General features: G+C 49.7%; 1 protein-coding gene across 4 annotated transcripts in view; it reads left to right on the top strand.

The window, feature by feature from the left end:
• Foxp4 (forkhead box P4) overlaps positions 1-12,996 on the top strand; it is a 50,787-nt gene that overhangs the window by 6,958 nt on the left and 30,833 nt on the right. For all 4 annotated transcript variants that reach the window (XM_047558552.1, XM_047558551.1, XM_047558554.1 and 1 more), the window contains exon 2: positions 11,738-11,960. In XM_047558552.1, the coding sequence (XP_047414508.1) occupies positions 11,754-11,960 (207 nt within the window). In that variant the 5' untranslated portion in view covers positions 11,738-11,753. The remainder of the gene's footprint in view (positions 1-11,737; positions 11,961-12,996) is intronic.

Genomic DNA, 12,996 nt, shown 5'->3' with positions numbered 1-12,996 from the left:
CTGAGTGATCCAGGGGCTACTGGTGATGAACTTAGAGAGGAGGACTGGGGAGGGAGGGCTGGGGACAGCTGTACTGTAGTTGAGAAGAGAGAGGGAGACAGAGAAAAACCCAGTTAGGGACCCTCCAGTATGGTATTCTACCTTTTTTTTTTTTTTTTTTTTTTAAGGAATCCGTAGTAATGCCCCTGCCAGTGCTGGTCATTAATGTAGGGCAGAGCAGAGAGGTGTGGTACTTCCTAGCTTCCCAACAGCTAGGCATCTGCAGGAACTAGCCCTCAGCATTCTTAAGGACACTTGGAAACCCTGGCTCTGCCCCTTGCCTGAAGATGGAAGAAAAAGGTTCTAGAAGGCATCCCCATTAGGAATCTGGGAGGGGGTTGTAGCAGGTAGAACTAGGTGGTCACCAGACTGACTGAGGAACTGTGCTTTGCAGTTTCATGTCCCTCCTTGTTCTGATCCTCACACCAGCCCTGAGAGATCTTCCGGATCTTGGAATTATTAGTCTCATTTGACAGGTGAAGGATCTAGGCCCAGAGAGGTGATATGACTTACGTAGGGTTAACTGGGAACTTCTCTTGGGAATGCAGGCCTGAAGGACTGAGATCACAAATTGAATATATCCACCTCTGCTCAGGTTTTCTGACACCCCCACCCCACCACACAGCTCAATGCCTTAGTAAATTTCCATAAGTCTCCCTACTGGGGCTTCCTTTGAACAACCCAGACACGGCCAACACTGAGCCCATATTTCTGTGTGGATAAGGAGGAACTAGGAATGAGTGAAAGCTGTTTCTCACCTGGCCTCCTGGTGACAATCCTAGCCCCAGAGGGCATTTTGGTTAGCAGCTTTGACAGAACTCACCAGTCTCAATATTATCCAAGGAAAATCTAGGGGGGTCCGTGTCCCAAAGGGCTCTTTAGGGTCTGTACATCAAGGGCTCAGCAAAGACCAAGAAGGACACTGACCCAAATCTAATTTCCACACCGAGACTTATATACAAACTGATGGTGGCATCCGGGTGCAGTGGCACATGCCTGAAATCCCAGCGGCTCTGGAGGCTGAGGCAGGAGGATCATGAGTTCAAAGCCAGCGTCAGCACTTAGGTAGACCCTAAGCAACTCAATGAGACCCTATCTCTAATAAAATATAAATATATTAAAAAGGTTTGGGTATGTGGCTCAATGGTTGAGTGCCCCTGGGTTCTATCCTGGTACAAAAAAAAAAAAAAAAAAAAAAAACAACAAACCAACAGCAACAACAAAAACTAAATGAAGGTGTTGGATAATTCTTTTTCCTTACTTTATAGAGGTAATTATAAAGGTCTTTGTCTCTCGGGTCCTATTCTAAGCTGAAACTAGTGCACCCTTGGCAGGTGAGCCCCTCTGTGAAGATCATCTGTTTCCCAAACTTATTCTCTATGTGTGTGTCTTGTTGGGAAAAGGGGCTTTCTTCCAAGAATGGAACCAAAAATGCGTACCGAACCACTGGGGACTGAGGAGCAGTCCCCCTTTGGAACCCTTCTTGAGTCCGGAGAGAAGTGGAAGGACTCTGAAGCTTTGCATATTCAAATATGGTTGTGCTTTGGATACCCCTAAATTGATGCTCAAGATCTCTGTGAATGCCATACCTAGAAATCATCTAGGGAGATGAAGCAAGGCCAGGGTGTGCCAGGGGCAAGGCTAGACAGAGCAGCCAGAGGTTAAGGGAGGGCCAGACCCAGTGGTCTGTTGCAGGCCCACTGAAGTCCCTCCTATGCCCATAGGAGGCCCTGGTGTCAAGGCCACTACCAGAACCAGGCTCCAGGTGGCCATTTCTGCCCCTGAGTGGGTTGCCCCTACTCCTTAACCAGCAGGCCCCCCACGTAAGACGTCACTATTTAATTAGCCGTCTCTGATTAACCAAACTTGGCATTCGGCTCCTCTTGCCCTCATCTTTCCCAGCTCCGAATCAATGGCTTTGATATGCTAATTAGGGAGTAATTTAATTTCAAAAGGCCGCAATTAACAAGGGTGTTGTGGACATGCTGTAGTTAAGCGGAGTAATCTAATTTGCATTAGTAACAAGCAGGGACTAATTAGAAGCTTAATTAGACACTTAGATGGCTCTTATGTTTACTTTCTTAATGAGATGGAGTGGAATCTTTGGTTCTCCCTCTTTTTTATTGTTAATTCTTCCTTTTGGTCAGAGTAGTAGGAAGGAGAGCTGAGCCAGGCCTCTTTGCCAGGGCCTGGTGGGAGCATTTTAGGTCTGGAGCCAGTAAAAGGTAAATTTGGAGAGCGTGGTGGTGAGAAGGGGTTCAGCTTCCACAGAATCATGCCAGAGCAACTGCCCTCTGGGCCTTGCTGGCTCTGAGATGGGATGCAGGGAGGAGTCCAACAGCTCGCAGCAGCCAGGTGACCTTGTCAAGTCACTTGGCATCTTCGAAGAGTGGTTCCTTCCTCTGTCAAGTGAGCAGAGGATTGCATGGGAGGGAGGAGGGACAGGGTACAGGTAAGGGCTTTCAGGGACTCTGAGTGCAATGGGTGTTATTAAGAATAAAATACAGGACCTGGGGGTGTGGCTCAGGGGTAGAGCATTTGCCTAGCATGGGTGAGGCCCTGGCTTCCATCTCCAGTGCTGTCAGGAAAAAGAAAAACAAACAAACAAACAAACAAAAAAATTGTGCTCTGAGCCTGCTCCTGCCTAATGACTCAGCCCAGAAGTCACCTCCTCTGGAAGCTGTTGCAGAGTACCCCTCTCCCTCCAGTTTCCCATCGCCCCCAGTGCCTAATTTAAAGGTGTGTGTGTGTGTGTGTGTGTGTGTGTGTGTGTGTGTTGTATGGAGCAGAGCTTCTCAATCCTGGCTACACTGGAAGTTCAGAATACTTGAAAAAGCTTTGTGAGTTACTCAAGCCTGAGTCTTCCTGCTCAGAGAGCGATTTAACTGAGCTCTAGTGGGACCTAGGAATGGTTTATTTCTAAGGCTCCCTAAGTGATTCTGCTGCATTAACAGGTGTGCTTACCTGCCCCTTTGTTTGCTTCTGTCTCCTTCTTACATCAATACGTAAGTCCCCCGCGTCTTATTCACCTCCATTTATAAAGACCACAGTAACTGCTGCGCCCCACATCAGGTGAAGACCCTGCCCAGCTATGAACCCAGGGAGCCCATACAGGCTCATCAGGCTCTGTAGTGTTTGATTTTGAATGCTTTATGCAGATCTGAAAATCTCTGAGGAGGAACTGAGGAGAATACAGGGAAACCACCAAAAAGTTGAGGCTTTGTGAGTCTTGTGAGATAATGATCTCATTGCCAGAGGAGGACAAATTAGTACAAATTTTATGGCTATCAATTAAATCAAGAACAAATATGTCAATATATTCTACTGACGTGTATAACTAAAAACAACACAACAACAACAAAAGAATAACCTAGAAAAAAATTAAATCAAGAACCTTAGAGTTGGGAATGTAGCTCAGTTGGTAGAGTGCTTGCCTTGCATGCACAAGGCCCTGGGTTCAATCCCTGGCACCACAGGGAAAAAAAAATTAAAAATAGGGGCTGGGGTTGTGGCTCAGTGGTAGAGTACCTGCCTAGCCTATGTGGCACTGGGTTCGATCCTCAGCACCATATAAAATAAATAAATGTATTGTGTGCCATCTACAACTAAAAAATATAGTTTAAAAAAAGAACCTTAAAATATGTAATTCCATCTTCTAAATATGATAGTCAAAACTGCAAGGTGTCCTGTTTAATACCTGTTCTAGGTATTTACTAGAGTCATCGTAAAAAAAAAAAGATAAATAAAATAAGCCAGGTGCGGTGACACCCAGGAGCCACAGGAGGCTGAGGTAGCAGTTCAAAGCCAGCCTCAACAACTTGCTGAGGCCCTAAACAACTCAGTGAGACTGTCTCTAAATAAAATAGAAAAAAGGGCTGGGGATGTGGCTAAGGGGTTAAGCACCCCTGGGTTCAATCTCTAGTGCAAAAAAAAAAAAAAAAAAAAAAAAAGGTGGGGGGGAGATAACAGCCTAGATGTCAAACTCTAGGGGATTGGCTAAATAAATTCTGGAACATGCAACGATGTGACCATTAAAAACTGTTGCTTAAAATATTCGATGTCATGTGGAAATACTTATGATAGTAAGTGGTGAGTGGAAAAATAGGAAAATTCAAACCATGTACCGATTACCCAATTTCACTTTTTAAGCATTTGTATTCCAAAAGAGTGAAAGTGGATTGACTGGAAGGGTCATCCCAAAAGGTCGCTGGGTGGTAGGATTATGAGTACTCTTCTTCTCTTTTTTTTTTTTCCCCCTTGTACTCCCTCCACCCACCCACCCACACACACACCAGAAGTCCCACCAAGATGTCTCTTACTTTCAAGATTAGAAAATAAAGTTATTTGAGACTTGGGAAAGAACTTGGAACAGGAAGCACAGGACAGCGACTCACCTTTCAAATTAAAGGATGTGTTACAGTCTTTCAGACTGGCATGTCCATGCCCTACCTCTTGTACTAAACCCCTCCAACTCTGAAATTTGTGTCAGGAATAGGCCTTGAGTGCTCCCTAGAGGTGGGGCTGGTAGGTTTGAGTGTGGGGGAGGGGAGCAGAGGGTGCCAGCCTCTGATACACATGGTAGTCTCAGAGGGAGGGCAGGGACTTGGGGAGGGGTTGTTGTTTGGTTTTGGTACTGGGGCTCTAACCCAGGCCTCTCACATTCTAGGTAAGTACTGTGCCACTGAGCAATGTCCCCAGGCCCCAGAAGAGATTAAGATTCTTCTGGAACTCAGCGCAGCTTGAGGAGAGACACTGCTGGTTAGTACTTAAGGGTTCTGCAATGCATCACCCAGTTCTGGTTTTAGGACCTGTTTTAGCGCTGTAGTCCCCCTACCCTCCATGCTGGGGATCAGCCCAGAGCCTTGCACATGCTAGGCAGGGCTCTCTCACTAAGCTATGTCCCCAGCCCCACATGGGCAATCTCACCTATGGGTCTGGACTTGCTTTTCTCTAGTGCTTGATCCAAGGGCTGGTGTGAATTTTTAAACCCCAGCCCACTCAGAGTTGTGTTGCAAAAGGACTTTTGGGCCCCATAACTAAGTAAGTACCCTTCTCTGACTTATCTTCTTTGTGCAGTGTCTTACTTGATGCCACAGCATTCCTGGAGGGACGGTTTATTGGTATTAGTCCCATATTACAGATAAAAAAAACAGAGGCTCAGACAGGTGACTTCATTGCTTAATGTCACGAAGGTAATCAGAGGTCAGTGTTAGCAGGTAGGATGGCAAATGAGTGGTTGGCTATGTAAGGACAAGGCCCACACTGCTGCTGCAGAGCCCTCCCCGACCTGGCAGCCTGAAGCCAGTGAGAGGTCAGAGCTACATGGGGGAGGGCTTCCCTGAGTCCTCCCATTGAGAGGTATCCTTCACTTACTTGTAGGGCCAATACTTCTGACTCCGAAAAGCCCTGTGCTTTATGTTCTTTGACATAAGTAAGATCTGATAGTATAGTTGGGGGTGGGGGATAGAAAAGAAGGAAAAATAAGGTGTTCCTAACAGTCTTTTCTATGTGGTACCCACATGTCTGTCTTTATAATCTAGAAGTGTATCCATTTCAAAGACTTAGTTCTGGAAAAGTCTGAAACTGGTGACTTTTTTTTTTTTTTTAAATAAAGGCATTGGCACAGGTGGGGGTGGTAGCACATGCCTATAATCCCAGCAATTTGGGGAGCTGAGGCAGGAAGATCACATGGGCAAGACCAACCTCAGCAACTTAGGGAGATCCTTTCTCAAAGATTAAGAAATGAAAAGGGACAGACAGGGTGGTGCACGCCTGCAATCCCAGTGGCTCGGGAGGCTGAGGCAGGAGGACCTGGAGTTCAAAGCCAGCCTCAGCAAAAACAACACGCTAAGTAACTCAGCAAGACCCAGTCTCTAAATAAAATACAAAATAAGGCTGGGGATGTGGCTCAGTGGTCAAGTGCCCCTGAGTTCAATCCCAGTACCTGCCCCCAAAATAAACAGGGATGGGGATGTAACACAGGTGTAAAATACCTCTGGGTTTAATCCCTAGTACCAGAATAAATAAATAAATAAATAATAAATAAATAAATAAATAAATAAATAAAAAGTCTTTGCACGTGCTGTTTCCCCCGAATCCAGTGTGCACTGTGCCTGGTCGATGCCTACTCACCCTTCCTCTCTGATCCTAAATGCTATTTCCTCCAAAGAGAAGGCCTCTTCCTTCCCTGCACTGGATAGAATTTATTTTATTCAAGTTTAATTAATTTTTGTATCCTTATTTATTCCTTACCTCCCATTATGGGAGCATGATCTTCACAAGAATAGGGGCAGTGTCCTGTTTTGCTCATGGAGAACATTGTATGGATCATTGAGGGAAAGACTCCACTAGTGGCTGAAGTTTTAAAAAGCCAGATTTACCTGGGAGAAGGGAAGAGGTGGGCCCCCCATTATTACGGGCTGCGCTTGTTGATTCTCTTACACATGGCTCTCAAAGCACTTGCTTATTCAATGGGCACCATACTTCAGTTTCCTGAAGGTAGATCTCTGGTGCTTAGCTTAATACACGAGGAATGAATGAATGACCTTGGGAGATCCATCCCTAGTTTTGGTCATCCAGAAGCGCAAAATTAGAGTTAGTGTTCATCAGTGGAGACCTGCTGCCTCAGACAAGCAGCCCTTAGCATCCTCTAAGAACTTTTTAGAAATGCAAATTCTCAGGCCCACTCCAGACCTATTGAATTAGAAACTCTGCTGGAAGGAGCCCAATAATCATCTCTCCACGGTGACTCTGTGACTAAAATTTGGGATCCATTATTCTCCCCTCTTATTCTGGAATATTATATCTTAAATTTCACCTTTTATTTATTGCAATATGCTTCCTCCTCGTACTTGGAATTATAAATGATAAAATAGCTAACTCTAGTCCAGTTCTTACCACTATACAGAGGAAAGTGGAGAATTACGTTATCCAAGTCACTCAGCAAGTTGGTGATAAGGCCCGGGCTAGAACTGCCAGCTTCCCTACTTCTGGGTCAGACTCCCAGCGGGGGCCAAGTTCTTCTGTCTCCCGGACTAGATTATAGGTTTCGAAAGGGCTGGAAACTGGCTGCTTATTTGAACTCCAGCCACCACCTTGGCTCTGTGTACAGGTGAGCTGTGGTCACGTCCCCATTGGTGTGCTTCCTTAAGAGCTGAAGGCGCGTTCCTTCCCCAGTTGCGCGAGTGCACGTGTGTGTCAGCGGACGCGCGCCCCGGGAGCGCGCTGGGGGCTGCCCCGCCACTCCCTCCCTCGCGGGTAAACCCCGGGCATCCATCACTCTGTTAATTGCACTAATTAGAGATCGCGGAGGTGTTAATTGGAAAACCCTGGTATTGTGCCTGTTTGGGGAAGAAAACGTCAATAAAAATTAATTGATGAGTTGGCAGCCCGGGCGGCGCGGGTTCGCGTAGAGGCACAGGGTGTCGTAGCAAATGTTATGGCTCAGATTAAACGATTGTTAATTAAAAAGCCACGGTAATTAATACTCCCTACGCCATATGGACCCGCGAAAAGACACAAAAGGTTTCTCCACGTGTACGGCTCCCCAGTTTTTCTTCCCCTTCCCCGACAAAGCACCCCAGGCCTTGGGTGCCCGCTTTGGCCTCAGGTAGGTGGAACTTGTCACTTCCGGCCAGGAGAGTTCCGAGGCCGGCCTTGGTCCTTAGAAGAGCCTGGAGCGTCAGGGAAGTGGGAGCCCCGAGGCCACAGCGTGCCCCCAGAGCGGAAGAGGAGGCTGCGGCTTTGACCCAGCTTCCTTCCTTCCGACTGAGTCTGCTGACGTCCGCCGGGGACCTGGCCAAGGCTCCCCTGTGCCCGGCTCCCCTAAAGGAGGGATGGGAGACTAGGGCCTGCCCACATGTAGTACTGGAACCCCAGACCTAAGTCCTGGACCACCTAAAACTACTGAGCCTCCATTGGCCCCATGATGTGGTAGGAGAGGGGTCTGGAAAGGCCCGGGTGAATGAGAGCCCCACTTTTAGTCAATCCTAAAAAGATCTCTTATTCCCCTTGTGTGGAGGGAGAAAGCAGCCCAAGGGGTGGTGACTCCCGCAAGGTCCCATAGTTGGGCTTTGAAACCAGGTGATTAATTCTCAGAGCTTCTGGTCTCTCCTGCAGGTGTTTAGCTGCTCTGGCTGGGAGAGGGGTGATGGGGAGGAGTGTGGTGGGAGGGTAGGGGTGTACTGAGGCAGGAGTGGGAGTGTAGGGAAGACGGTGCTCTTAGAATATGTACCTCCGGTCCGAGAGCTGGCAGCTCAGGTCTACACTGGGTGGAGTCCTTTGGCAAAGGGATTCCAGCAGTGAGTCTTCATGTGGAGAAGGTGAGACCCAGAGAGAAGGCAAAACGCTCACAACTGACTTGTGGTGTAACAAGGGCCTGCTAGAGTCCAGACTCTATGGACGCTGACTTCCTCCCTCACTCCCCTTGTAGTTACAGGGCACTGATAGCAAGGGCTGCCCCCAGCATCCCACCTCATCCCATCCCTAATTGCCTGGGCCCCAGGCATCCAGAATCTGCTCACCCACAGTGCTGGGAAACACCCCAGTCCTATTGCAACACCCTGTGGAGAGGCAGGAGGGATCTGGAAGCTGCTGGTATGCTCAACCTTGGAGGGCAAGTGTCCCAGGGAATAGGTGAGGATTTGGAGGTGACCTGGGAGTGCCTGCCATGCAGGTTTGGTGGCCCAGTGGTGGCGGGTGGGCAGGAGCATGGAAGGAGGTGTAGGACTGTGTGTCAGCAGGGCGAAGGCCCCTGGAGGGGGCAGAGCTTGCCACATGGGAATTAATGCCATTCATACACCCTGCGGAAATGACTTTTCAAATGCATATAATCTCAAGCATGCAAATGAGAGGCTTGCTTCACCCTGTTTAATATGAATGATCAGTCCTTGAATAGCTATTATTACACGCCACATTGCAGCAATTATGTTGTTCAGTGGGTGTCGCTCTGTATCGCCCCCCCATGAAAAGATGGGAAAGAAAGGGACACCTTTGCATCCTTCTCCCTTTTTTTTTTCTCCTTTTTCTAAACTTGCTGTCTGATCTACAACTTTATGCTGTTCTTAAATGTTGGAAGGGGACACTCTCCCTCACCCCAGGGAAGTAACTGCCAGATTCTCTTTGCTTTATCCTGTGTGCACACATATCCCTGAGGCTCTGGTCTTTGTCCCCTGGGGCCCAGGAGTCTCAGATCTCAGAGCAGCTAGACTTGGATTCCGGGCAGGCAGCTGTTCTCACCCCCAGCAGGGCCAGGGTTGGGGGAGTGGGAGATGGAGAGCCGTCTTCCCTTCCCCCTTTTGGAGCTGAGGCCCTGTCTTGAGAGGGGGAGTTCCTCCTCTAAGCTACTAGGGTGGGTGGCTTCAGGGGAGGGGACTAGAGCCTGTGCTGTGGTGGGTGGAGGATGGCGCCCACCCCATCCATCATTTGGCAGCCACTAGCCCTCAGGCTGACATGGCCATTAAGGCCTGAGACCAAGTGCTCAATCTCTTCCAAACCGTCACCCCCATCCTAGCCCTTGCCCCTCTCAGAGCCCAGGAGTGGGAGCAGAAGCTAGGGGTTGGGAAGCAAGCCCTTGGGAACATAGAAAAAAATTCACAAAAATGGGCACTCCAGTAGCATGGGGTGGAGGTGGGCAAGAGATGCCACACAGACCCATCGGGAAGGGGACACAGGGAACAGTGGTGTGGCTCCCCACAGACCCTTAGCTGCTCTCTGTTCTCTCCCATCCCATACTTTTCCCTGCTTTGCTTCTAGTAGGGATAAAAACAGCAAGAGGTCCATTGATGAGAGAAGGGATCCTCCCTGGGAAAAAGGAGAGAATTTGGGGGTAGGAAAGAATGTTCTCGAAATCAGCCACCTTGGGGGAGGGACTAGGAAAGTAATTCCACCTCTTCCTGCTGTTTCTTATCAGTTACCTGCAAGGCCCTCACCCACCTAGGATCAGGGAGACCATGTGGTTATGATCAAAAGGGATCAAGAAATAAGGAAAGAACATTGGCTAGTTTCCATGGACTTTGCCGGATGCTCATTTGGCTTCTTTTACCCCTTACCTGTCTGTGATTTGGGCCAAGTCATTGACCTCTCTGAGCCTGAGTCTTCACTTTTTACAATTAGGGTGGATGGAGAAGGGGCTGGTCCATAAAAGATGCTCCTCTCCTGGGTGCCTTGTATGCACTGGTTTATTTATTCCCCCAAAGGATTCTAGGAGGCGGGATTAAATACTTTGACAGACAAGGAAACAGAGAGTTTGAGATGCGGCAGTAATCTGTGGTAGATGCCAACTATGTTCAATTTGAGTGAAATCCATGTTCCTCTCAAGGTGCTATGGCTTTGTGGGGTATTGGGAATTTGAGGACAGCTTTGAATGCTATCGTTCCCCATATTCATTGCAGTCTGGGTACAAGCCCATGGGACATTAGAACCTCCATGACTCATGGAATGGAGCTCAGGCCTCTTCCTCCTCACTGCCATTGTCTATCCTAGTTCTATTTTCCTTTGCTGGGCTGGGGAGAGTTTCAGCTACTTCTTAAAAGTCATATCTGATCAGAGGATAAGACTTTGTTTTGGTTGAGGCACTCAGTTTTTATTTATTTATTTGGAACTGGGGATCAAACCCATGGCCTCATGCATGTTAAGCATGGACTCTACCACTGAGCTACCCCCACCCCCCCAATTACTGGGAGGTGCTGATTGTCGAACCCAGAGCCTCAGTCATGCTAAGTGTTCTACCCCTGAGCTACAGGCCCAGCATCATATTTTCCATCTGTAAATTGGTGTGATAATAACTATCTCCTGCGGTTTTTTTTTGGTTTTGTTTTTTTGTTTTGGAGGTGCTGGAGATCTAGTCCAGAGCCTCCTGCATGCTAGGCAAGTGCTCTACCACTGAACTACACCCCCAGCCTTCTGCAGTTCTTGAAAGGAGGAATGATGGTCTCGTGGGCAGTTAGTATTGAGTGTCTACTTTGGGCCAGGTGCTGGGCTGAGAAATTTAGAATAGGAATGGAATGTGGACCCAGGGTTTCTTTCACTGCAGACTTCCACACCTGTTGTCTGCCTCCCTGTAGGGGCTAGGTGGATGGAAGCCATCTTTACTGTGAAACAAAGAATGCTGATTAAGGCCTCCTGTGTCCTGGGGAGGCAGGCCCTGCCCTGAGGGAACTTCCTCTCTAGAAGGGAGAAAACCCCAAGTCCTTTACAGGTGTGGGGGGAGGGGTACCAATAGGGTCCCAGCGAACTGTTGCCTGCCTTTTGTTGTGGGAACACCCTTTCTGGCCAGACCCCAACTCTTGCCCTCCCCTCCCTGACCTGGAGGGAGAGGCCAGAACAGGTTTAAGGCCCTGAGGGGCTGGGCAAGGGCGTCATCTCCGCCCTCCCCTCTGCGAGAGGTCTCCAGGAAGTGAGGAGGGGAGCAAATGGAGGCCTCAGCTAGTCTGGAGTTGCCCCTTACCCGGGCCTAAGGGAGGAGGTGGCATCGGGAAGGTCCGCATCTGCAGGAGGGGTCCCAGGAGTGGCCTTTGGGAAGTTAGGGAGGGAAGTTCCAAGCCCCAGGGCACCAAGGCCGGGGCTGAGCGGGGGAGTAGGGGTTTCTGTGATGGCAGCGTTTGTGTTTGGGGGCATATCGGTTGCCGCCCTGGGTAGGACCCGCCCTGCCCGTCTAGCCTCGAGCCTCAGCCCCTCCCCCGTGTCTCTCCTCCTTCAGGTCCCGCTAGAGCGACATGATGGTGGAATCCGCCTCAGAGACAATCAGGTCGGCTCCGTCTGGTCAGAACGGCGTGGGCAGCCTCTCTGGGCAGGCCGATGGCGGTGGAGGGGCCGGGGCTGCAGGCACGGCTGCAGGCGGAGCAGGTAGGGACGCCGCGACCGGCGCAGACAGCAACGGCGAGATGAGCCCTGCGGAGCTTCTGCACTTCCAGCAGCAACAGGTAGGAACCGGTGCCCCTCCCAGAGGCCTCGTCCCACTCCCTCCTGGCCACCTGGGCGTGGCTGCGCCCACCAGTCAACCTCACTTTGACATTCTTGAGAAGGTCGGGCCTCCTGGGACTCCTGCGCCTCTCATTCTAGTGGCCACCCTGAGCCTAGGGGAGCCAGCCTTCCCCAGGGAAAGAGAGAAGTGGTATTGGAGCCCGAGTCTAAAGAGCTTGGAACGGTCCCAGAAATGACATAAGGACAGACAGACGCTGGGCAGTAGGCTTTGGAGTCTGTTTTGAGTGGGTGGTTGCCTCACTCTCCCCGTGCGCCTGCGCATTCCTGGCAAACTGACTAAATTAGCAGGGTTGTGTGTGTTTTGTGGGGGGTGCTTTGCACACAGGGGTATCTTCACTTTATTTGTATTATAAAACATTCCCCGCCTCCAAGTCTGCCTGAGTCTCTGATCCAAGCTGTGAAGAGATTAAACTTTCAGGCACCAGGGGCCAAAGCCACCAAGAGGCCAAGAGAGGGAGGCAAAGGCAGGGCTCTATTTTTAGGACTCAGACTGGCAACCCTCTGTGTCCCCCTTTCCTCTCTGTGCCCATTTCTCTACTTTTAAGTGCAGGGTTCAGGAGTTCAAGACTAGCCTGCCTGAGGATCAAGAGGCACAAGGGTGGGGAGCCTGGTTGGGTGATGACAGAGCAGGGCCCCCAGGTCCCAGCCCACCTGGGGCAAAAAAAGGGAAAATCATGCTTGACAAGTTCAGGAGAACCGGCCCAGCCAGCCCTGGCCTTGAGATTCTCTTCTTATTTGACTCTGTTCCTCAAACCACTGCTGGTGGCACTGTCTGTTGGGGACTCTGCTGGGAACATGGAAAAACAGGGTCTTTGGATGCCTGTCCTTGCCAACACCCCCAGCCCTGCTTCTGCTGTGTACCTGCTGTGCCATCATACCCCGATCCAGGGCTTGCTCCCCCTCCCCTCCAGTAACCCCTAAGGAGCCCTTTCCCATCACTCTTCAGAACCAGAGGTTAGACTAGAAGCAGCACCA

Source organism: Sciurus carolinensis, chromosome 7 (assembly GCF_902686445.1).
Source record: "Sciurus carolinensis chromosome 7, mSciCar1.2, whole genome shotgun sequence".
Taxonomy (NCBI): domain Eukaryota; kingdom Metazoa; phylum Chordata; class Mammalia; order Rodentia; family Sciuridae; genus Sciurus; species Sciurus carolinensis.
Note: the sequence above shows the minus strand (reverse complement) of the source record. Positions and strands in the feature narration are given on the sequence as shown.